General features: G+C 39.6%; 1 protein-coding gene across 3 annotated transcripts in view; it reads left to right on the forward strand.

Annotated features, from left to right (window-relative positions):
• The window catches only part of ctnnd2a (catenin (cadherin-associated protein), delta 2a), a 233044-nt gene that overhangs the window by 120387 nt on the left and 85690 nt on the right, over window positions 1-26967 (forward strand). For 2 of the 3 annotated variants that reach the window (XM_072450621.1, XM_072450624.1), the window contains exon 12: window positions 9202-9565. In XM_072450621.1, coding sequence (XP_072306722.1) covers window positions 9202-9565 — 364 coding nt within the window. The remainder of the gene's footprint in view (window positions 1-9201; window positions 9566-26967) is intronic. The other variant, XM_072450622.1, reaches the window with a different exon arrangement.

The following is a 26967-nucleotide window of genomic DNA, read 5'->3' on the forward strand; positions in this document are numbered from 1 at the left end:
ATTCTAAGAATTTCAATTCAATGAATTTCCTTTTAACATCCAAAATCACAACAGCAGTTGCCTTGAAGGGAAAAGAGCCTACGGTCACTCTTTTGTTTTGACACAGTTAGTAATGGAAGGGTCAACCAAACTTGTTGCACTCTGGAGCCCTGGCGAGGTTAGAGTAGTTTTGTTTTGTTCAGATCAATTGCAGCTTGACCTTTGGTCTTGCTTCTCCATTAATGACCCTGGTGTATTTCAAACAGCACACTGTTTTAGATGGGTTATTGGCTGCACTTAGTGTAATTTACTTTTATCACTGAAAAAAGTGATAAGGCTGTGAAATTTAGCATTAGATCTTCCAGAGTTGCTGCAGTTTGGCTTAAAGTATAATTCAGCTTTCTGTAAAAATCCAAGTGACCTGCTCATGTAGTTAGGCTTAAACACACTCTCATAATACAGCTTTTGCTGAAGCCAAGAAAAACTTTAATTACCAGTTCAAAACTACTTACTTTCAGACGTCAGCACAAATGCCCTCCCATGTGAAAACATATGGCATTTAACGAAATGTGGGTTTAAGTTAGCTTAGTGCCAGTGAGACCCCTGCCCCTATTCACACAATAAGCATTAAATACACACACAAAAACACAGAGAGATACGGAATGTGCATACATACTTTTCCCATGCTGTCTCACTTGATATCATTTGCATATGTGTTGTTTTATCAGCAATAATGAATTCATAACCCCAGAAAGAAACATTCATTTGCTTAGTCCTTAGAGATAACACTGATATAATATTTGAAACCAGCAGTACAATATTGACTGTGTTTATCCACTGTGTAAAAAGCAAACATTAACATCTTCTGTTTAAGACTGTATTATTCATTTGGTGATCTACAGATTATCTTTGTGCATGTTTTGTTGCTGTACTGTGTTTTTATTTCTTCCAGTGCAAGTCTTGTACATTTATCAGAGATGCCATGATTCAGCTCATTTGAAGTTAATCCGTTGTTGTTTTTTGTATTCCTCTATAGAAAGTGTTTTGTTACTGTATATAAAGTGTCAATCCTATATCATATCATAGTTAATTCATGTGTAATAATACAGTAGAATCACATTTCTGTCATATAAAAAGCAATTAATTATTCTCAGACATCTAGTATTGTTCTTCTCAGCATAAACACTTAGTCCACATCTCCCGCTGTGGCTGAAGTGGCAGAAAGGCGTAGCACTTTGGCTTATAGAGACACGGGTCCTACAGCTCCCAGAATGCAACTCTCCATGTATTTGATCCTAGAAGTGTGTATTTGTGTGTTTTATTGCATACTAGCAATCCACTGCCTCCAGCTCAGGAACATCAAGAGCTGCGTGTGTTGGCTTGGAGGCTCTCCTCGGGATAAACAGAAACTAATCCTTCTTCTCCTCCACATCCAACACCCGCATGTTACGTGTGTCTAGGCTTCAGCCGCTCCGGGCAAGGTTGCATCATTTTGTATGACCTTAAAAGAGAAAAGATGTCTCACAGCTAAGCAGGTTTCCTCTGTCAATCACTCTTGACGAACTCATGGTTTGTGCAGAGCGGTTTGTGTTTGCAAGTCAGTGTACTAAAGGGGTTTTGTGTAATCGTGCTGAGCGCCCAAGCGTGTCGAGAGAAAGGACTTGTCCTCAACTGTGATCAGATAGTCGACTACAACCACAATAGAGGGAGAGCGGGAGAGACAGACAGATACAGAAAAAAGGCAGAGCAAAAAACATGAAATGAATGGATGATGGGGCAAAAAAAAAGAGCCGAAACGGCTGAAAGGAGAGGATTTCAAAAGAAGAGGTAGGCAAAAAAAAGATGGATGTGTTAAGAGACGAAGAGAGACTCATCTGGAGAGAGGTGTAATGAAGTCTTGGTGGAAAGGGAAAGGCCAAAGCCGTGATAAAGGGAGCAGGACTGACAGAGATAGAGGAGAAGTGATTGGAAGAGAGGCTGATAAAACAATGCGGGGGAGGATGGCTGTGGTAAACTTCGGGGGCAAAGCAGGGCACAGAGCACAAGATGAGAGCGATGATTCTTGGCCAGATTTCACAAAATGATAAAGCACTTCTGGTTATCCAAGAGTATTATTATTTGTTTATGTGGTTGGGATAATGCATGTTAACTAACATACATGATACACATTAGGGCTGGGTATTGCCTAGTACCTCACAATACGTATCCTGTTACTCAGGGGTGTCCAAACTTTTTTCTCCGGGGGCCGCGTTTTGAAACCTATACGGAGCAGAGGGCCTCAAACAAACCGATTATGTCAAACTTGTCGAATTGGATTTTGTATTAGACATAGTTTCGATGCCTCCACACCTTTAGTAAGACTTGGAACATTAATATTAGGTCGGTATAACATCAAAATGCTTGTAGTACTACTTTTTGTTGTTTAGACCAACTTAGCAGGAAGCCGGAGGGCCAACAAAAATTGGTCTGAGGGCCGCATTTGGCCCCCGGGCCGTAGTTTGGACATGCCTGCGTTACATGGTCCATGATAAGATACGAATCCCGATACACAGAACTTGATACAATACGTGTCCTGATTCCTAGACATCCCTTAAAACCGGTGTTAAAACTTTACTAAAATTATGTTTTGATTAAGAAAATGCATCAGAATCTCATGTTCACACTGTCCTCAATATCAGAATACAACTGTACTATGATTAAGTCACATTTTCAGCTCCTCGGGATCAGCAGTTTGTATGTTCTGAAGTGTAGATCTCAGAAATGTCTAATGACTTTATGTTGTTTAATTGTGTCACGATATATCACGATATCGACTGAGCACAGCCCTAATACACATTCCAGCCATCGGTTCATTTCCACCCGTTGTCCCCTGCATTTACTCTCTATCAAACATTAGCATACATGGACACTGAAGGCAATTTGGGTGCCTTGCCCAAGGACACAATGGCAGTATGTATTATCGTCCCACTGTGGCACCTGGCATCAGTACTAACCAGGCCCATCCCTGTTTAGCATACAAGATCTGAAGAGATTGGGCCGGTCATCAAATTTAATATGGCCTAAAGTTGTCTACTCCGATCCAGAAGAACAAAGGGATCTGGCAACATGGAGCCGAACCCATAAACTATGAACGCTAGTCTGGGAAACATCTTTGAATAAAATAGAATTAAAGCTGGAATACTAATTAGAGAATTAAGTGTAGTTCTTAAATTTAACTATTAGCTCTTACGCAACATTTCACACATATTTCCACCCTTTTCACTCATTCTGCCATAGTAGAAAGTTGTGTTGGCTTCGCTTCAAAGCCTCAGCCAAACAAAGAGTTACTTTTGACCTTTTTTAAATTTCCCTTTTTGTTTTTCTTAAGAAGAAGTAAAACACCGAATTGAGCAAACTCTATCAAAAGCCAAGCCCAAGTATGATGCATAAATCAATTAGAATATGACAAAAAAAGGCCACTAAAATGAAATATAATGATATACAATGTGTTATAGGGATGGAAGATACTAACTAAATCTCAATTATTATTTTTTAGCAGTATTCCGATAACAATATTCACGAAAACTTGTCTTTAAAAGTGTTGATTGAGGTTTAATTATCAGACAAATGTGAACGTCAGAAACTTATTTTGAACAGTATAACTTTTTCTCATTTCTATTTTTAATCAGCTCTTTTTGTAGCATTTTTTTTACTAAACAACATTCACAATTTTATCTACATTTTGATTATAATGCCTCCAATAGAAAGCAGGTCTTCCTAATCTCCGAGCTCGCTGAGCCCTCAGTTTGCCGGCTAATTGCAGAGGTATCACTCTGTCAAATGAGTAATAGACTTTTCCTTCCCGCCGCTAATCTGCCAGCAGGAGCGCAGCCGTGATTTGTTTACTGTGCGCCAAACCCGGGGACTACAAAGACACACCCGTCTGTTTACTTCTCCCTCAAACACAATTTCACGCCATCACAACCAGTGCGCTCCAGACACAAGTGGTCCATGCATGACTTTGTTGGCACTTTCAATGATTTGCTTCAAATTTCGTGAATTGGCACAGGTCTGCATCGAGAATGATATCACGAAAGTCAGAATTTTGTTTCGCTAAGGTTATTTTCTATCTGCAACATGTATTATTGTTTTCTAGCTGCAGTGTGCTATCTCGTTTAGGATTGATCAGGACGATACAACTTGCCTCCACGAATACACAAACTGAAACACGCACAAGTCAACACGCACAAGTCAACACGCACAATGATTTTTGCCAGGCAATATTGGCCTTAAAGGTCAAGTCATCAGTCAGAGAACACCATTAGCAAATGATATTTCAGCAGGGCTCCATTTGGTTAAGGTAGGAGCAAAATAGAAGGAGTGCAAAGGAGAAAGAAATGAATGGAGAAGAGAATCAAACATATAAAAAGGTGCAAGTGGCTAAATACTAAGCCAGACAATAAAAACATAATTGGAACATGCAACATTTGAGAACAATATGATGATAACAATCAAGTTGTGATCTGATTCATGTGAGAATCTGCAATGAAACTGTCTGGTGAAATTGTCATATTGTGATTTATTAATAGTTTGTTTAATGCAGCAGATAGTCACTATTGGTCAGATTCTGTCATGTTGTGAGCGAGTAGCAGGTGGTCAGTCATATTGAAGTATGACTAAGGCGAGGCTCCACAGGCAAAACTATTATTTTCCTATTTTTACATTTTGGTCTGTTTGCTCTGGACATATATAACGTTTCAGCTGGAAAAAACAGCATCGTCCAATCTCCATCTAAAGAGGTTTTATTGTTTCATTTGATCCTGTTGCATTCATAGATATGGGATAATGTAATTACAAAGACTTTCTCAAAATGTGTTTTTCAGATTTAATTTTCAGATTTGGATCTCTCAAAATGTGAATTATTTTTGCCATTTTTACATTTACTATGCCTTATTTATATATGTATTTAGTATATGATGAAAAAATTCAAATGAATATTTCTACATTTAAGATTTTTTCCCTATTCACCAGCAGTGTCTTGCCTTATTTAACCCCTAAACTTTAGGGCCTAAAGCAATGGTTTTTAACCAGGGTTCAATCGAACGAGGGGGAGTTAATCTCAGGGGTTGACTTGACCTCCAATATGATACGTGATGACACGCCCCGCTTGGCCTATCTGTGCTGCAGGGAATTTGGTACGCTCAGTAGTCGACTTGCGTCTGTCGTGATGATACGTCCCGTGATTTCTTAATGAATAGTTTAGACTGAATCAAAGCCCACCTTTCCGGGCAAAAAGTCTTTGGGAGAAGACTTGTCACTAGTCTGGCCCCAAAAGGGCCAAAAGGACCAGGAAAATTGCCCCAGAGTCTATCCTATATCAAATCTCTCCTTTTTTTGTCTAATTCTTTGCACTGGCCTGGCCCCAAAAGGGCCAAAATGACCTTGGAACAGACTCTGGAGTCTAGCCTGTATCAAAGTCCTCCTTTCTGGGCTAAGTTTGGCACCAGCCTGGCCCCAAAAGAGCCAAAAGGACCAGGCCAGAGTCTCCAGAAACTAGCCTGAATCAATGCCCTTATATCTGGGCTAAAACACTGCACCAGCCTGGCCCCAAAAGGGCCAAAAGGTCAGCCTCTGGGGCCATTTCCCTTGTCCTCTTTTATAACTACTATACTATAATATAATATATTTGCGAGCAATCCTTTTCGAGGATGCTGGACATAAAAATTAAGAAAAGGAACAGACTTTGTTGCGAAAATGACATGAGAGTGTCACACTGATTTACAGTAAATATTCATTATTATTTTTTTGTTTTTGTGTGAACATATTGTTCTTTGAACACAGTGATGTTGATGCACAGTTCATTTTGTGCACCAGTAAAATATATACTTATGTTTTGAATTTGAAAAAATCTATTTTATTTTTCCAATTAAAAAGGGTTCGGTGAATGCGCTTATGAAACTGATGGGGTTCAGTAGCTCCAAAAAGGTTAAGAACCACTGACCTAAAGGCAATATTAAGATATTAAGTCTACAGAAAGTGTGATGAAATTGATGTCCAGGCTCTTTTTGTCGTATCGCCAGCCCCTAATTTGAGGATCTTTTTGAGTTGTAATCTTCTGATAGGCAATACCAGAAGAACCCGTGTCTTGCAATCCACACAGTAACTATATAGATGGATAATTGACAGTGCATTTTCTTGATCTCTTCTCCTAGCTTCTTGCTTTTATACTTTTTCCCTATTTGGTGTCAAACCTCTTGACACGTGCACAGTGGTGTCGGCAACTTTAGCCTAAACCCCTTTTTGTTAATGAGCCATTCACAAAGACAGATAGACTTTGACAAGACATCTTCTTGTGACACTTGCTGTACCCATGTCTTCAACATTGTCCTAGTATTCTGCCTTTCTTGTTTTCTCAGAGCCTCATTCACTATTTCTAACCCTGTCTAATTCCTTGCATCTGTGTCAAATTTGGGGCATTGATACAAGAGCTAGCTTTAGCCTCGTGGGCATTGCATGGCAGAGAAGTTGAGTGTTTTTCCGTCTGGCTGGCAAGTGCATTTTTATTAACCTGATTTACGTGTTCAGAAATAAAAATATGCTAATGCCGGTTACATCATCTAAAGAGGTTCCATGTGCCTCTGGTGGCCTGACTAATGAAGTTTACGGCGCCGGGCTGACTAATGAAGTTTATCTGAGTCGGTGAGGAGAATTTAAATAGCTGTATTAAAACCAGTTGTTAGTAATTGGTTCAATCTGCTATGCCCCCCTAAAAAGGTGTGCACTTTCAGGCTGTGTCCTTGAAGAGGAGGAGGAGGGGGAGGATTAAATACAAGGTTGAGAAGGTCAAGTAAATGCCACCACTCAAGGCGGCACTAAAGAGCAAGTTTGTTGATCATGTAACAATGAGACACTCCACACCTACAGTTTTCCCATCGCTAATTTTGGATTTATCTACGTGGGGGCTTGTGAAATGTGCAAATGTGTTCCCTCTCGAGTAAGTGTTGTGTTAGTGGTGTCTGTGTCTTCTCTTGTTTAAAGGCCTTTGTGGACCGAGGCTTACGTTGGCCTGTGTGAAAGCCATGGTCAATCCTTTGGTATTGATTTTAAAAGAGTGATTTATCGGCTTGTCCTGCTAAGTGCATATTTATGTTGTTTTTGCATGTGTGTACTTGTGTTTTCTGGCCCGATAATGACAGATGAGATACGCCCGCCTTTCTTTCACACACACACATCGGCTGTCTCAGTGTTTTTACAGCCAGAGCAACGAGCACCCTGGACTCGCATTAACACCTTGATATATCACCGATCCACAGCTAAGACACAATGGGGAGGAGGGTGGCAGCTAATGTGACCCTGTAGCCAGCTGATACCCTGCAACAAATCTCAAATCAATTTACAAATAAAGAGAGTAAGCATGCTTTTGTTTTCCTGTCAATTCTATGCTGCAAGTACTAAGAAATTAAATGCATTTACAACTTGATAGGGCAGGGTCTCGTCCCCACAGACATTGTTTAATCTGTTTGTCACTGTCGCCCTCAGAGGCAACTGTTGTTGTGATTTTGGGCATTACAAAAATAAATTGAATTGAATGGAAAAACTTACAGGCACTACTATTTGCACTTTTGCCAAACTGTCTAGGTTTTTTCCAGCAGTAAAGCAGTTTAAGATGTTACAAGCCTAATTTTACCCAGTTTGACAACTTTGGTGATGTTTATAATGTTACTTCCTGGTTGGACATAGGCGGCAGATGTGACATACAGTATTGAAAAAAGGGCTAACATCCATATACAGTAAGATAAGATAAGATAAGATATTCCTTTATTGTCCCACATGGGGAAATTTCATTGGTGCAACGCAGGTAGATACAGAGGTAGATACAGAAGAACAGATCACTTATAGGAAGTCTGAAAAACACTTTCAGTAGAAGATCTCCTATAAATAAATAAAAAATCCCATAGACAAATAAATAAATAAATACCATTGCATGTGATCACAACAGTAATTGCACATGAATATGTGTCACGACAGCACATCGATTGCACATGAATTTCACAGTAATTGCACATGAATTGCACATGAATTCCAACAGCAATTGCACATACGACAGAATTGCACATCAGTATTAGGTTAGGTCAGTATTGCGACGGGATAACGTGACGATCTCCGGGTAAGACGACTGTTCTCCGCAGTTTCATGAGTTCCTCCTTTGTGTAAACGCGGTACGGCGCCGGCCGGGGGGCGGGGCCGGAGCCGGGGGGCGGGGCCGGAGCCGGGGGACTCAGAGCCAAAACACATCGCAACGACACGACGAAAACACTCAATCCAGCCGAATAAAGTCAAAACAAGTTAATTTAAAGCGATTCCAGTGCGTGTCCCGATCGTTCGTGAAGTTCCTCTTTCATATAAACGTGTATATAAACGTGTACCGACGACACGCCGTACTTTAGCGGCGGCCGGAGGGCGCGGGGGGGGGGGGCTGGTGGGCTCACTCGGAGCTAGCTCACGTCACAACAACACAACGAAAAACGCTCAAATCCAGCCGAAAAAAGTCAAAAACAGTTGAATTAAAAAACTATTCCAGCGCGTGTCCCTATCGTACAGTAAAATAGAAAAAATATACTAACTATATTTACAAAATATAGGAGATAAAGCACAATAAGTGTGAGAAAGAAGAGAGAGCGTTTACACCGGGCTGCCAGCTGTACCAGCGCCTTACTTATTGTACACAATATATATGATTTGACAAATAATAATAACTGAGAACACATTTATTTTTAACAAAATAAAAGTGTTCTAGAAAAAAATGTGTCCATTGCGTGTAAATTGTCCCCGTATTTTTGGATGGAAGGTCGCTTATTGACTGAAAACCAAACTATGTAATTAGAAAAACACAAGAACCTGTTGAATGCACTTTAAATGACATAATGGTACACAAACTAATTACTTTGTTTACTTTAGGTGTGAGTTTACCTAACCATTGTTTACTCAATTTGCATCTGCAATCTTTGGTTTTCCTGACAATGACTTAAACAAACACATTAGGTTTATTTGAGCCGTTTATTGCTGCAATCCTTTTTTAATGACTACCCTTATTGTTACTGTTTATTCTGGGCATATCGCCAATAACTCGTTGTATAAATGGAATCACTCAGCATTGCCAAATAATCAGTTTACTGTCTCACATCCTCTTTTCCTCCTTTCATATCCTCTTTTAACTCTTTCCATCCATCTTTCCATCCTCAGACCAAACCCAGCGTGTGCATGACCAATCCTTACGTTATGTCCTCTTTCCCTACTATCCTCCCCTAGCTCCCTCCTCCCCCGGTGTGGACTCCGCCCCCTTGCAGCGCACAGGAAGCCACGGCAACGCGACCGGAAACTACAGCCGTGGGACCAACAATTACGCCACAGTCGGGCCGGGCTACACCTCGAGTGCGAGCAGTGGCGACGTTTACGGCTCAGATCCGTACGTGGCGGACCCATACCGCACCCTCCAGTACTGCCCCTCTGTGGTGGAATCGCCCTACAGCAAGTCAGGGCCAGCTCTGCCGCCCGAGGGAAGCTTGCAGCGCTCGCCTTCTATCGACTCCATCCAGAAAGACCCCAGGTAAGAGCAAAGGCTGTGGTTGCTATAGCATGTATATAGGTAGAGTCTGTACACTGATGTGTACAGACTGATGTGTGCTTTTGGATTTGGATTGTTTGCATATAGGTAAAAGAAGGGTTCTGAGTCTCTTTTTCTAATAATTAAAACGATACAGAACACTTTAGACGTCTTATACTCATGAAGTCTTCACTAAATTCAACTATTTGTGTGTCTTATGCCCCTTTGTGACTTGGCCCAGACATAATCCTTAAAAACTGCCTCTGGCAATGTACTGGAACAGCATAAACAATCTTGGGTACATTCTTTTCTGAAAGTGTGATAATATAACAAGTATATTTGGATATTGTGAGTTAAAGGTCCACTAGCTAACTTTTCTGGTTGAGGATCCACAATCTGCTTGTCTCTCAATTTGTGCCGCAATATCAGTTTGCAGTATTCCGACTTATTGGTTGTTCTGTTACAGAATTAGCTCGTCTACCTTATGTATATGTGTCGGAGCAGCCTCGGTGAAACTGAGATAAACAGGCTTTTACTTTTTTTCCCCAAAATTTGTGATTTTCGTTTTTTTGCATTATGTGAAAGTTGAAGATATGGACCAGCCATTCGATGTATCAGATACAGTATTTGCAGCATTAAAAGCATAAATAAAGCCGTTTAAAGTGTGGTGTTTTAGGCTGCTCTCTGGAGGTGCAGAGGGGTGTGACAGCATTTCCATATGAACAGCTGAGCTGTTGCGGCTGAGCCGCCAGCCGCATGGCTACTTGATAAGCAGCAACACAGGGACACGCCATTCCCTTTGCCACAAGGTTAAAAGCCCTCCTACTCAAACTAGCTAACTTTTCTGGTTGAGGATCCACAATCTGGTTGTCTCCATGGAGATGGTATTGCTTTGCCTGGAATGTTCCACAGTAGGGTTAAGACTATCTTCCATTGATTCAATTACAAATATCTTGAAAATATTCATTCTTACTATGATCGGGCTCACCCCTCCACAGATCTGACCTGAAACTTGACCTGGTGGTATCATCCGCTTGTTTCCATGGAGTTTGATAGCTGTACTGTGGAACGTTATAAGCAAAGCAGTCCCCTCTCTATGGAGAAAAGCAGCAGAAGTTAATTAGATCACCTTGCTCAGTGACTGCTCATGCTCAGTCATTCTGTTAGTCCAAGCATTGTGTGGGAAAATACTCCAAAACACACAAACTGCCATTTTTAGTTCTTCTCAACCAAAATAAAGTCAAGATTGAGTCTGCCTCGTTTACCCTGTGAGTGTTGAAAAGAGAAATTGAGAGAAGCTCGATACCACCTTCGTAATGTCACACTGTGCTTTTAAAGAAGTGTCCTACTGGGCTGTGCTCACTTCTGTCCTCCTTTCTCTGTAATTAACCAAAGCCCTGGCTTGAATCATTACTTAAATATATATTTCATAGGGCTCTTGATGTATTATTCCTTTAATTACATACAGAAAGGGGCCGCTTGGATCAAGTCTCAGTAGCATCTGTCAATCACCAGAAAGAACAATGGTAACAAAAAAAAACAAAAAAAATCCCCAAAGGAAAGTTTGTTATGTAAGAATGAAAATACAAAAATATATGGAGTTTAGTCTTATTTGAAGTAAATATAGTCTGATTGGTAAAAAAAAAAAACAGTGCTGAGTGTTTCTTGAGGTACAAAAGTAATTTAATGTTATGTTTGAATACATGGAGCTAAATTAGCAGGGGATCCACTCAATTTTACTAATCTAACTGTGACTGGTTGATTCAATAACAAGAACCTGTGTTTTACACCTGCTCAAAGCACTATAACTGGCAATACTTAAGATATTCATTGTATGTACTGTTTGAATTAACTACACCTCATTCTGCGTCAGCAAATTCATCATGCTACAAACAACATGCACAAAATGCAATTTATATATGACTCGCGTTGTGTGATTTTGTAACCCCCTGTAGAGTTTAATAAGATTTTGTTTAATTAAAAGCCTTGAATTTTTTTCATTGAAAAAAAAAAAGAATAAAATGATGATGATAAAAACCTTGAAGTTATGCATGAGCAATTAGACTTTCGGAGTAGGGGTCTGATGGAGGAAGCAAGTGAGATGTACATTTGTGCTAATATTACGTGTGAAATGTTTTTTTTTACATCATTGCTATGTGTGTATTTCAATTACATTTTAATGGACGGTATTGTGTTCTCTTCCTGGCATATATGGCTAAGTACAGTAAACATACTTCACATTTGAACAACACATGGCAAATGCATATCGTTAGTTTAACAACAGAAAAAGAAAATGTACTTCTGTTATGTTATTTATAATCTACTATCTCAAATATAGTCTATTGGGTGCTGTTGACAATATATATATTGAACATTTCAGTCTAATCTAGTTGTAGTACATTGATATGATAATTTTATATTTCTTTCCCAATTTGTGCTGCAGTATTCCGTCTTACGGGTTGTGCTGTCACAGAATTAGCACTACTAGTGTATGTATATGCTGCAATTCCCTTTACCACAAGGTTAAAAGCCCTCCTACTCAAACTACACACTCTCTCCTATTGTGTAATTAGATCTAGCTGAGCTAACATGAAGTGCTAAATGAGTTAGCTGCTATTAGACACCAGGAATACTTGAATGAGTGTGGAGAAGTGTGTATGTGAGCGTGCAAGTGCATGTGCGCGGGCCAGGGAGCGGGAACTATCAGCAAACTGTTCAATATATCCACATTGTGTCTCTTATTGTTTGACTGTTTTGTTGAAATTACTGTGCCAATAGATATTTAGTAGATAAAGTAAAGCTAATGTGAGCGTGGCAGTACATGAAGAAAACTCAATAAGGGCTAATGGATGAGAATAAAAAAGTATTGAGGGGAGACTGGGTAGAGGAGACGGGGGATGGGTGGTGCACATGGAAATGGGGGCAAATGAGCAGAGTGGAAAATCAGGCAGGACGAGGAGAAGGATGGAAGATTAAAGGAGTCAGTCATGGGAATAATGCAGTGTCTGGGACAGAGGTCAAGATAAGAAGATGTTAAAGGATGGAGAGAAAAGTGAGGAAACGCCTATAGAAATCAAATTGTCTTTATGTTACTCCAGGACAAGAATCACCGTGTTTAAACTCACTATTTTGGACTAATTTCAGATACTGTTTCCACATGTTGCGAATTATGATAGACCTAAATATTGTGCTACCATTAAAAATGCTTGACATTGTGTATTGTCATTACCATAAGAAATAGATGAACAGATAGGTTAATGGTATAAATCCATAATTGCTATTTTGCGGCGAAGGAGGAAAAAAACTGCACAATAATCAAAATAATTCACCTTGTGCTACATATTAAAACAAGATACTTTTAGAGCTAGTAAAATTGGACCTGATAAGGAAGGACCCATGGCAGCAAAAACAAATAAAACGGGATTGGATGAAGCAAGCACTAAAAGACATTTGTTTGGGAAATTGGAAACATTCATTACAAAGCAGGAACGAAGAAGAAACCAGCCAGTGAGGTTCAGTATGCAAAACATATGGAGCTTTGTGAGGCAGGACAGCAATGGAACTAGAAATAAGAACTTGCAAAGGGAGTGAGGGTGTTTGGGACCAGGGGCTGAGGGAGCTCTTATTATTGTTTCAAAGCTTCAGAGTCGAGGAGTGAAAATATGCTGGGAAAGAAACAACATGTGAGATTGGGGAGTTTGTAGGAACCGTTCACACAAAATGAGGATTGGCAGCTTTTAAGCTGTGATCGCAAAAAAAGGCGGCGGTATCGCTTCAGCTGTGGGGGTGGCTCATCAAACAATCAGATACAAAATATGGACTCATATGGGCACATTATACAATATAAATCAAATCCTCTGGCTTTGAATCGAACTTAAGGTGATATTATTGCTTGTGCATAGAAATAAAACATGGGAGTGTCTGCAGTGCCGCGGCGCGCGGCCGAAACTGCCATGTTATTTTTGTGCCGGCCGCGCACCGCGGCTCCTGAAACTGCGCCGCTATTTGACCGTTTTAGACCGCGCCGGGTTAAGGTTAGGGTTAAGGTTAGGGTTATGGTTAGGGTTAGCCATGAGGCTATAAGGGAAATGCCGCGGTCTCTGAAACTGCACGGCTATTTGACCGCGCCGCGGCTCTCCAGCCACGGCCATAAAACAAAGCTAAAATCATAGTAAAACGGTGATCAATTACTTAACCATCCATCAAAAGCTTTTGTTAGATATATCATTTTTTTTATCCGGGGTCGCCATAAAAATCATCTGCCTATTTTTGCAGTTGTTTTTTTTTTGCAATGTTACGCATTGAAGTTGAAGTGAAGTATAAGTATAAGTTAGTTCACAAAAATGTCAAACTCGATTTCAATACTGAGGAAAAGGCTCAGGATAGTTTCTGAGCATGTTGTGCATGTTGTTATCACTAGTTCTGATATAGACTATAATAAAGCTATCCAGGAAATTCCCAATTTTATTTATTAAATATGCATTTAGTTTCAATACTAGGTTTAGTCATTATAATAGAAGACCCATTGTGTTTTTTTGTCTGCTATATAGTTCTGGTCTACAACATTTAAAATCGCAATATTGTTTATTATTTAACCCTTAATTAAAAAACAAGTCTACTGTTTTGCGCTGGCCCCTTTAAGGTACGTCGCCGTATGTCGCCCTATGGAGAGGTGTAGTTCACGATACCGAGCAACAGATTTTGTGTCACAATGGCTACAAGACACTGCTGAATACTACGTGTGTTGCCAAAAATTAAATTGCCGAATGAAGTATAAAGCAGAGGGCATGACTCGGGATGCGGTGAATGCCGGAATTATCGGAGCAGGAGAATAAAAATTACTCAAATAAGTCTTGACATGGTTAATCGGTCTCCTTTAGCACCGGAGTAGGGATTTCTTTGACTGTGTAAGATGACTATTCTATAACACTGACTCTTCTATATTGTTTTTAAATAGCCATGTAGTACTTTTTATTTTTAACACATTCATACACAGCAGTTGGCAAGATGTGTGAAGTGTGTCAAGGACACAAGAGCAGTATGGGTACTGGGATGCAATAGTAATATTAAAGGCGCAATGGACGATTTTTCGGCGATTTGAGAACGCAGGCGAAGTGCGCATGCGCACTCCCCTGTGCGGACTGGATGGATCACATCGCATCTCTCGTCTCCCGTAGATTTCCGTCTCTTCTGAGTCAGCTCGAACTGTCTTTCTCCGTCTTCATTTTGCCCCGAACACTGAGGGAACTATATTATGATAGATCAATGCGCTTAGACACGCGGAAATGTGGGACGATCCGCACGCGGCTGCAGGTGAGCGGTAGGTTCGTTTTATGATTGATAGGCAGGACTAATCAGCAGTCCACGCCACGAGGAAATAAGACTCAAATTTATGCCAACAAAATCGTCCATTCAACCTTTAATATGTTTGACAAATGCAAATAGCCCTTAATACAGTATTTGCACTTGTCAAATAAGCATGAAGTCATTTATGTGCACTGTTTTATGATGATTTGATCAGGGATGGCAGGTCATTGTCTGCGTGTGTCGACTCTATTTATAGAAAACTGCCGTGGTCAGGGGTGACTCTAGTGTGCTTAGCTCTGTGAATGTTTGAGGCTGTGAGGCAAGTGTGTGTGCGTGAACACCATTGATAGAAGATAAGGGGGGGCTAATGCTTTCACATAGAGGACAATGGCATGTCGTTGCGCTAGCGTTAAATAAATACGACACGTGAATCTGATTATGTGCTGATTACTCTTGTCACTCGGACACTTGCGTCTGTAGATCTGTGAGCATGTATGTGTGACAGGGAAATGGAAAGCGTATGTTGTTTGCAGAGGAACAGCGCTTACGCATATGGTTTATGTATGATGCCTACTATACATGGTAATAAAAAAGTGTTAGACCCAGGACACATGATGATGTTCACTGAAGAGGTTCCACGCTCCTTCAAATTGAGGTTAGACAGACTCTTACTGGTTGTATTTGTTTTACTATACCGTGCCCAGGGAGTTTTATGCAGTAAACTGAAAACATGTTATATTTCCTCAGTGTTAAGTTCAGGTTTGGCCATTGAATAAGTCCCATATCTTCAATTTAATGGTGGATTTATTTCTCTTGGCTATTGCTCCATCCTTTACAGCATCCTTCACTCTAAGACCAAATACAATATTGATCCCTTTCACACGATGTCATCAACATTACTTGGAGGGGATAAAGCTAACTGGAGGCACTACTCTGTCTGAACCTCTGTTACTCAAGTTAGACTTTAATCTGAGCTTTGTTTTAAACTGACCATAAAGAACTGGCTTAACTGGAACTACAACAGGCAAGATGATTTAACAAGTCTCAAAAAATAACATTAAACTCACAAGTTTTTTTTTCTCCCAGTTAGTCCCGCTCATCTTTTTTTGATGAAAACACCTAAACATTATCATGATCGCTCATATTGATCACAGGTTCCAAATTCTACAAAGATCAAAAATAGTCAGCACAAACAGTTAATTTATTTGGAAGACATAATAACTACATAGACATTAATTTTAGTAGCATGAATAGTAGCATAGACTGTTTGAATACTTCAGGACCTTGGAGAGCATCACAACTGTATATAGTGATCCTCGCTATATCGCGGTTCACTTTTCGAGGTTTCGCTGCTTCGCGGATTTTCATCATGCATTCTGATTGGCTAAACAGTCTCTCCGCGTCTTCTCTACCTGTGTGTCAATAACGTTATGGATTAATATGTACACGTACGTAAAACCGCTTGCCAAAATTGAAGTTTGTGAGGCCGGTGAGAGCGGCGCGCGTGAGCTTCAATGTTTTATGGAGTATTTCATTGTATAATAACTGTAAAAAAAAAAAAGGTTTCTACTTCGCGGATTTCTACTCCCACGGGTTCTTCTTGGAACGTAACCCCCGCGATAAACGAGGGATCACTGTACACGTTTTACCAGGAAGAAACACTAAATTTGAACTCCAGCACCAAGGACAGTGACACAACGTGTTTCTATTGTGGCGTCTATGAGAACTTCAGGACCATGGAGAGCACCACAATACTACATATTGTATATAGATTATAATTTGTAATTCAACCATCACAATCAGATTTTTTTAGGAAGAAATGTTAACTAGGAGACATTTTATACCAGTGCAGACTCCAGCACCGTGCTGTGGTGCTACACTGTATACATAACAGTCACCAACTTTGCCACCAGACATTTTACAATAATAATTACAAAGATAAAGATAAGGATCTATTCTTTATGTTTTTATTTAGTTCTGTTCAGCAGTACAGGAAGTGTAGGTGTATTAGTGTTGGTATAAAAACAGTAGGCAGCAGTAAAGGTTAAAACCGGGTGACCCACGGCAGAGCGCCTCAGTGGACTGGTACAGAGAGTGACAGGTTTAACGAAAAAGAAAGGAAGGAAAAGTAAGATACAGATAGAGCAGAGAGGACACACTCTATTGGCTCTCAGCACGGCCCAGGGGTAATTTCCTCTCCACATGAGAAATGCATGCTGGGGTATGGAACCACCTCCAAGGGTGGGTAATGATGCATTGCCAGAGCCTTGGCCCTGAGGCACAGCTGTGTGTATGTGTTAGTGTGTGTGCACTCACTGCCCCGGCCATCATCTCTGCCTGTTCTGGCTAAATTGCCCATTGTAGTTATTTTCTTTTTTAAGGGTCCGTATCTGTGTGTGTTTGACCTTGGATGGTAACAGCAGCGTGTCTTCTTTGTTTTCTGCTGCATGATCTTCACTCTGTTTCTAAAGTGTATAGACACAAAAGGAAAGACGAATGAGGATAAGACAGCAGTTGTCCTGTGACACAATATTTACTCCAACCACTCACACAGAAGATGGCTGTGACACCGTCAGAACAGTGAGGAAGGCCCTGGTTGTGTTTTGTCGTATGTATAGAGTATGCACCTACTTATGTGTATGTGTATGTGTATGTGTATGTGTATGTAATGATTCTGTCACATTCACTTTGATACAACTACAATCAGTGCATTATTGTTTTTATGGTCATTACAGGCGCAGAAATGACTTTGATCTTCATCCGTTAAACAGAATACCCACACAGTGACTTCAGCTATAATCTGCTCAGAAAATACATGGTTGTTCATTGACTTTGTGCAATAGATGCTTTCCATCTTTCCCCCTCCCTCCAACTGGCTCTGCCCTTCAGTTTTCTGACACTGTTTTCTGCATTTGGGAGGGATTATGAGAAAATGTCACTGCAGCAGAATTACTGTATATCTCTTCTGCTTTCTACGCGTCACTTCACCCCACTTCAACATTTTGCTAAATCAAACTTGGTACTTATTTCATATCCATTGCCTGTCCACGGAATTAAACTAACAGTTTTTTGTTTTGTTTTATTGTTTCTACAGTTTAAATGCCATTCTATACAATAGTAAACAGAAGTTAATCATCCCAGGCTTTTTCTCAGAAGAGGTTATATGTGAAAAGAGCCTGAACAAATTCCTGAATAAGGTATTTGCTTTGCCAATTTCCCACATTGAGACCTTGTAATATTCCAGTTAATTTGCAAAGAGGATGTGTTTTGAATGGAAGGCAGAAGATTGCTACCTATGTATACACTGAAGAAATATCCATTTGCGCTTCCGTTTGATTCAAGAGTCCACCTAGCCAGTTTAGACAATTATATACTTATTACTGCCCCCAGCTTCAACATGCAGTACAATCACTCATTATGGCAATATCCGATGGCTGACAAACGTTTTCAGATATTTGACCTTCCTGCACAGCAACATTTTGCTTTGTCCAGTTCTGTCCTGGCGTAGCCTTGGTTTGATCTTGATCTAGTCTGAGTTTAGTTCTGGGTTAGGTTGGTCCCAGTTTTTCTGGTGGTGTGTGTGCAATTGTGAAAGTACACTTGGACAACTCCTACATTTCAAGGCAAAGTATATACCGCATGTGATTTATTGGATCTCATTAATGAACTCTATGTTTACTTGTTTGGGCAGTGAGGTCGACCACCAATGCCTCTGTAAATTCAACAGCCTGTTTTTATCTGTAGATATGTATTTACTCCTCATTGCAATCTGAGTGCATCTTATTCCTGCTCTGGTACAATTCAGTTACATACTGTACGATGCTATCGGCTTAAATGCCCTCTTGGGACAACAGTACTAAGATTCTATTCTCCTTTGGACTTTAGTGCAGTCTTGCATGAAGTCAGCACTATTGACTTTACCTTTAATTAACACCCGCCAAAGGCATTAACGTCTAAGAGTTGTACATCTTGCAGGCCAGCATATCTTTGCACGGGGCTCAGTCTTCCAGAGGCTGCAGATGCTTGCGCCAATGAATTGTACATCCTGTTTTCCTGAAAATGAAATCCTGACCTTTAAGCCTACTTGATCGCTGGAAATCATGCAAATAATACTTGTTATTGGACCCAGAGTTCTCTCAGTAATGACCGCAAAGTGCAAAACTATTTAAACTTATTTGGACAGATATTTATGACAAAAATGAAAGGAACAATAAAATCAATTTAGAGCAAAGGGGAGACTGTTTGTTAACAAAAGGGGTTTGGGTTTAAATGGTGGTTCCTAATAAATAATTGCACCTATTTTAAGTATTGCTTTTAGCCGGCTCGTGTTGCCATGTCGGTACAGACCAGCTGCTGAGGCACCTGCAAGTACTCCTGCTAAAATAAAACTCCTACTGTGCTTGCCCACACACACTTGAAGCTCAAAGGCTTTCATGATCTCCTCATTGTTCTAAACGCCTTGTTGGCATGCTTAGTCAATTAGCACTGACTCACAGGTGTCACCATGGGACCGCAACTGGTTTAAACATGAAATGCAACATCTTTGGTCTCTTTTACCTCTGCTGAAAACATCTCTCCTCCCCCAACTCTTCACCCTCTTTCATTCACTTCATACAACAAAATAAAACTGAGCAAAGCTTTTCAAACAGTTTCCTTTTTCAATTGTGCTTTTTGAGCTTTTTTGGCTACAATTGAGCAACAACCATGGCGTCTTCAGGACACAACCTTTCGAGTTAAAAGGAAATACCTCGGTAATTCTGATAAACATGCTATAGTATGTTATAGTCAATAGAACTTAACTGTACAAATATTTACTGTACATATTTACTGCCCACCACATTGACCTTCTCAGTTATTCAATTGTTCTTCTGCTCGTATAACTGTTAAGTACTCTATGTGCGTCCAAGGATGTGTGGTGCTCTGCTTTTTTCACAGAATGTCTAACCCATTCATCGATGCTATGACTACAGCGGCAGTAGTTATTTGCTGCTTTGAAAATCACAGCTATCCAAAATGTCAAACTATACTTTTACATCTTATTCATTTTCTTTAGAGGAAATGCTTACTTTTTTATCATAGACTTTCCCACTGTGAATGGCAAAGTTAATCCAATGTTTATATACATCATGATAAAATAGTTTATAGATGCATCCTGGTGGTGCTGAGTAAATGTATACCGTTTTCTCTATCCTTCCATTATTTCCTCTCCAATTCTCTGACTTGCAGGAAAAGCAGGCTCAGTGCTCACAATAAGTTTGACAGTGTTTTCATTTATCCAGATTTGAAAGTCCCCATTGCTTGTTATCTGTAGCATCTATTAAAGCCACTGCCTTCACTATTTAATCCAGCCCTGCATCTCCCTTGTTATTGGTCCCTCAATCTTACTGTCGCTATCCATATATCTGTCTCTTTCCAATTTGTGGTAACGGACTACAAAGTGGATCTAAAGGCTAGTCTCATTATGTGCTGGATTGTCTGGTCTTTGCATGTTTGTTTTTATGTGCCTCTGTCTAGTTTGGCTTCCTATTATCACTAAAAGCTGTGCCACGGTGCTGCTGTGGAAGCAAATTGCAGTGACAGTGGGAAGAGAGGCAAGCGGAAGGCAGAAAACTCAAAAGCGGGGCATGTAAAGTGCAGGCCACTTGGACAAGGTTAACAGTGTTATCTTACCCTTCGCAAGTCAAGGTGTGTGTGCATTAAGTCAGTGGCTCGGGGCATTGGCATACGCTGCGGTAGACAGCAAGTGCAATGGTGCGTGATCGAGTTTGTTTTCCCTCTTGCACTGTTATATTGTTCTGTGTGCTTCTAAGAATCACTTTACTGATTCACTTTCAGGTCTTCATTTGTCAGCATCAAAGCATAATCCCGGTATAAAAGGGTGTGGCTTCTTCCACACTGTTGTCGAACATTCGAGTTTATCCAGGCAAAAACAAAGAAATACATAAACAGTCAATATTCTAAACATTCAAACAATTTACAGTATATGAGTGTGCAAACTGCATCCACGTGTATAGACTACTGTATATAATGTTGTTGTTGTTGGCGTATTGGGATTGAATCAATAAAAGTGATAATAGAGTGGAGAGATGGACTCAGTTTCTTTTTATCATTCCTCCTCCCTCACCATATGCCTGTGCTTTAAAAAATCTTGAGGTGTTGTTGTTTTGTGCATTGAAAACAAAAGACATGGGCGTGAGATACAGAAGGAAGATGGGTCCAATGTTACTTAATTTGGTGTTAGATTTCTTAATCACACCACCATGATCCCCAATAATCGGTTTATATACTGGTACTAATCTATATTATGATGAAAATAGCAATATTTGTATTGTGAAAAATAATAATAAAAGAAAGAAAGAAAGAAATTGACAAAAAATCGTAATTAGAAGGAATTAGAAGGGGAAAAAGGGAGGAATAGAAAAGAAGGGGGGATGGGAGAAGGGAAATCGAGTAAGAGAGAGAATGCAAGAGGTTTTTTATGTGACAGCAGTGTAGTATTTTTATACGTGGTCACCAGATGGAGGGTTGTTCTTTAGTACCTTGAATTCTGTATTCTCTGGCGTTTTTCACTTGACATAAAGTCGTTAAGAAGGTTTTTCCAGATGGTAATTTATGTTTGACCTTGATTTCCAGTTCATGAGGATAGTTTTCTTAACGATGATTAGGGCAATGAGGACTATGTTTGTATTTGTGTCTGACATGTTGAGTTGAGATAGAGTAAGAGGAGAGAGGAAGCTTAGAAGTGAGGATAACGATGACTTTCCCTTTCCCAAAACTGTTGTATGGGTGGGCAGTGCCAAAAAGCATGGATGCACTGTGTGTGTGGGGTGTGTTCTCTGTACAGTGAGCGCAAGTGTCTAATGAAAAGCCCATTTTAAACAGGTGTTATTTCTATTTGCTTTATTTGTATTAACCTTTATTTAACCAGGTAGGTACCCATTGCGATTGAGACCTCTTTTTTAAGGGTGTAATGTAAGATTCTATATTGTATAAGTTCTAACTTTGTGTTCGAGTAAATGGTTTGGAAGATTTGAGCCCAAGAGCTGGCATCAAGAGCAATGCAACTAACTATCATTTTGCTTATCAACTAGTCTAGCGGTTGGTCTTTTGACAAATCAATTAGTTTTTAGTTAGTTTTTACTCATTTTGACCCAGATGAAGTTAAGATGACACCGCTTGAGGTCGTCCTTATAGAGTATCTAGCAGATAAAATAGTTTTAAATACCAAAAGTACATGCGTCCTGTGTCATTTTGAGATAATTCCTGCTTTGTATGAGTCATAAAACATATTCTCTCACAAATGGCAGTAATAATTGTTTAGTTGTGATTCATTGATTAACTTGCCCTACACTGCACTATTTTTGTGTAAATATTGGAGAGACCTTTTTGGTTGTTTTGATGCTAATAATATCTAAGATTGGTCGGGAAAGAGGTACATTGATAGTTTTTGTCTTAAATGTGGAAGTTAATGAACCAGCTTATTGTGTTGAATGATGTTTTGTAGGTGGCCAATGCCTTTTTCAGGCCATGTTGTGAAGTTGATGGGTGCTTTGTTACTCAGACGATCAGGGTCGTTCCAGAATGGTATATGACCTGATGGAGACATGTTATTGTTAGTGATTTTGTGAAATTTCCACCAGGCTGTCAGAGTTTATGATATTGTTAAGGACTTAAAAAGAGGTTGTTTTTTGAATGGTTCATTGATTGAAGAATGGTAGAGCTGATATTTGGAATGGGTTGCAAATATATTTCCTTTACTTGAAGAATCTCTAAAATAGGTGTTTTTCCAGCCGCCGCAGCCTCCTGTCATGTTTATTGTTCTATGGATGCCACAGAGCTGTCACCTGCCTTGCCCAAGAGAAAGGTAATCATTCCGCTGCCGTTCTATCAAGGGCTTTACTTAAGTACTCACAATTATTTTTTCATGGATGGCTGAACATGCGGAAAATGAAAGTTCTTCCAGAGAATTAAACCTCCTCAAGAGTTAAGTCATCTGTGTTATTGAAATGCTTGCGCGCTGAATATTATGGAGTAAATAAAGCTTAAACCAAAATAGACAGGAAAGAGAAATATTGTAGCTGTTACTATGGTCCCTAAAGAGCTGTAGTCTTGAAAAGGTGTTATGAAATTGTATAGCTTTAAAGCCGTTGCAGTCTGAGGAGCAGCAAGTCATGTTCGTTTTGCACTGCTTCCCTTTTGTCCCCGTCGTCTCATTTATTTGTGGATGGCTAGCTTGTTTAATCTGCTTTTAAACACTTTATTTATTATTATGAATATTAGTTATTGTGTTTATTAAGCAATCATACAGTCCCACAATAAGTAGTCTTATTCAAATGGACATATTTAATGAATCTATGTATTACCCAGTCTGTGTGGTAAATTAATTGCTGATGCTAATGAGTTGCCTCAAATACAAGCTGTGCATGTCAGCAACTAAAGGGCTTGTACATGATTTTTATTTTATTAGTTCAGGAAAATTGAGCTATTTGTGGGGGGGGAAATTGACTAAATGAATTTGCCTTGGGGGTGTTTTTAGCATCATCTCAATAAAAATATTAAGAATATATTTTCATAATACATCTTGAATGGGCTAAAAGTAAATATTATACAAACCATTAATGAACAATTGAATTAATTAGAAAACACCTTGCAAACATGTTTATTTTCAATTCATTTGCTATTAGCTCTTTTTGCTGTAGTTTTAATTACAAACTGAATACTCAATATTCTAAACAACAATTGCTCATACGTTTTAAAAGGTAGATTGATCAATCAGGACTAGAAGGAAGCAATTGTCAGAGTCAGAAATCCAGAGACATTATTGGGTGAGAACCATGTGCAAACATGTCAGTGACTATCTGTGTATTCTGGGAACAGGTTCTTTAAATGATCAACAACAATGTGAAAGAATTGTTGTTGACGTGACGCTTTTGTAGCCCATAGCCACCTCTAGCCCTTAAGGAACAAGCAGAAGATGAATGACTGTATATTTTATTCTGTTACAACGCTTTCTTATTCACATTACACTATTGTCCTCTGAAATATGTCCCATACAGTTTGTTGTTCTGCTGTCGATCACATATACAGTACAATGTTCTGCCCCTTTCTCTCGCATCTTCTTGGTTCTTTCTCTTTGTCTCTGCCTGGTCTCTTCAGTGGAGTCCCTGAGCTCCGAGTCTTTAAACTTTGCATACTTTTTACCTTATCATCCCTCTGGTCCCTGAGATCTGAGTCTTTAAAATTTGCATACTTTTTACCTTATCTCTATCTATGCCTCCGTCACATCTTGTTCTCATCACCTTAATAAAACTTTCAATGTTCCTCTCCCACTACCTTCTTCTTACCGACTGTGTCATCATCATATTTATATTAACATCATTATCAGCATGTTCCTTTCACACTTTCAGTACCACTCTGCCCCTCGCTTTTGTATTACCAGTCCAATATGAACTAATGAGAATAGCAGGTGCAGGAGCTAATCACTGTTTTATTAGTTTTTCCTCCCTCTTGCATCACCTCGCTGATTGCACTCTCGCTCACAAACATGGCGCTGAAATATTAACATCCACACGCAAGGGAGGCAGCGCCCGAGGAGAGTTTAGTCACATCAAGGTGAGCTGTAAGCCCAGTGCAAAATTATGAAGAATGCACGCAGTTAGCCAGGAGCTAGAGATAATAAAATATTAATCTATTTGGTTGAAAGTACCTTAAAGCAGGCAAGTTAGCAGAGTCGGATGAGTGTGCACGATACAATAACCTGAGCTGTCGTCAAATGTAGTATTAATTAAGTATTATATAAGTTTTTGTAAAGGTTTATGTCTAACTTCTGTGTTGATGTCCTTAAGTTCTTTTTAAAATATAAATAAATGCAATAGGTGGCGCGTGTGCAATGTGCCAGGGGTAAATTACATTCATAAATATGTAATTCTTTAAATTTGTGCTGGAAATGACTGAAGGCTTACACTAATGCAATCATGGAATTAACCTTGCATCATTATGGTAACAGGGCCAGTTTAGGTTCCTAGATGAGCAACCTTTGTGACTATACATTATTGATTTAGTCAAGTCAATTAGACTGGCAGCTTCTCTTATTTCAAAGTAGAAACAGGAAGGCAAACCCACATATATTCCTATATCTACTACATCTATTTTGTAGTCTTCTCTAATAGTTGAATAAATCTGCAATTTTCACAGACTGTATTGGTTGCATGGTTAGATGACTAAGCAGTTTCACCAATGACTGGAAAATATGCAGCGTGGTAATAATGAATAAATAAGCTTGCTCCACACGTGTAGACTATATGCAGGGCTCACATGTGGCGTTCACATAACAGGATTATTCAGTAACAAGTATGAGTAATCAGGCCTCACATCCATACTTTTCACAATATGACGGTACATGTGGGCTGAGTCACGCACACGCTCAGACTGGCTGTATTCTCATTAGCATAATCAGAAATAGCTCACCTTTCTGGTCTGTCGTTTGGAGGCCAGAGTGCCTTGTGATGGTTGGTGATTGCATCTTAGCATGAAAATCAGAAGACAATGGAGCAGTAATTTTTTTAGTGAGCTCTTGTTCATCTACAAGTCTAATCCTGGGCTGAGCATTGATTGGCTAAGTGTAGTGGATGGGCTTTTGATTGGTCCATTTGTTCACTTGTATCACGACGGAAGTTTAAGCAGCTCTTTGTTCTTACAAGATGATTCGGATGATAGCGTTCATCATGTCTGTGTGGTCCTGGTCCAAGCATCAGCGATAATCAAATGTTTTCTGCTTTGTATACAATAAGGAGAACATATTTGTTGATGGAGATTTGGCTTTATTCAGCAGTTTGAGTATACAGTAGGAGGTTAAAACAGTGCATCCTGAGTTGTGGCCCCACCAGATTATTACTACACATATAACACTTCTATGGGTAATGCATTTTTAACACATAGCATATATAGATCACCATGTTAGCTTTGGTTAGTTTGAAAATGCTATATTCGTCAAAAGCAATGTATTAAAATGTTTCGACACTCTCTCAACACAAGCACACGCAGGTTTATGAAGCTATACCAGTAATAAACACAAAGGAAAGCATTTTAAAAGTCATTATTTGTGTGCTGTTGCTCAACACTGAGAATCACTCACCGTACTACTCTCTTTTTTACTACTGTTGGAAGAGAATCCTACTTTAGAGTCAGCGTTTTAGTTGGTCCATTATCCAAGAAGCTTTTGTTAAAGAAACTATCCTCCGTAAAATGGTGTAAACAAACTAAAAACACTTTTTTCCGATGGTAGCCTTTCCACTGAAACAACTCCCTGGTCACTGGGAAGCGTGAAAAGAAGTGTGCCTTGTGGTCATTCAAATGCATTTTCTGTCCAGGCACATTTTCAATAAAAAGCCAAAAAGGAAATAGTAAATAACTCAATGTTGGAGCTGCACCGCTGCCTCTAAGCTCGTGTCACCTGTACATAAGCTGCACCCTTGTAACGGTTTGTCAAGAGGATTCGAATACCGGTACATTTCGAACAGGAGGGATCCAAGATTACATTTAAAACTACAGACATGTTCAAATCAAATAGTTTGGAATTACTACGGTGGATTTTTTTGGAAAAAACCCACCCAGGGGCATGTCAATGGATTTCTTGGGAATTTGTTTGTAAAGTTATCTGTTGTTAGTCAGACTTTTTGTGAGGTAGTCTGAGCTTCCATGAAGGTAGTTTTGATTGTGGCATGGATAATAATAAGCATGGATCATCTGATGTTTTACTGTATAATGTTGTAGGTCACCTCAGCTTCTATTGGCCTTTCTAATGAGTGTTTGACTGAGAGTATGTTTCACTGGCCTTTTGTTCGGCTGTGTAAACATCCCATAATTGCACTGCCTAACAGGGGAATAGTGCCACCGGGTTGAAAATTACAGATCAGCAAATGTGGACTAATAGATGTGAGAATGACTGTGTTTTGTAGCAACCTTCTTGTGGCAGTGATATTGTGCGTGTTCCTTGGTAGATTGAATTATAGGAGGACAGGTCTTTGGATATGTACATAATAAACATGGTACCGTATCTATGCATAAGCATGTTCTTGCTGTGTATGTATGGCTGTGTG

The sequence above is a fragment of the Eucyclogobius newberryi genome, unplaced genomic scaffold, assembly GCF_026437365.1.
Source record: "Eucyclogobius newberryi isolate DKJ021-1_F unplaced genomic scaffold, fEucNew1.0.hap1 SCAF_18, whole genome shotgun sequence".
NCBI classification, from domain to species: Eukaryota; Metazoa; Chordata; class Actinopteri; order Gobiiformes; family Gobiidae; genus Eucyclogobius; species Eucyclogobius newberryi.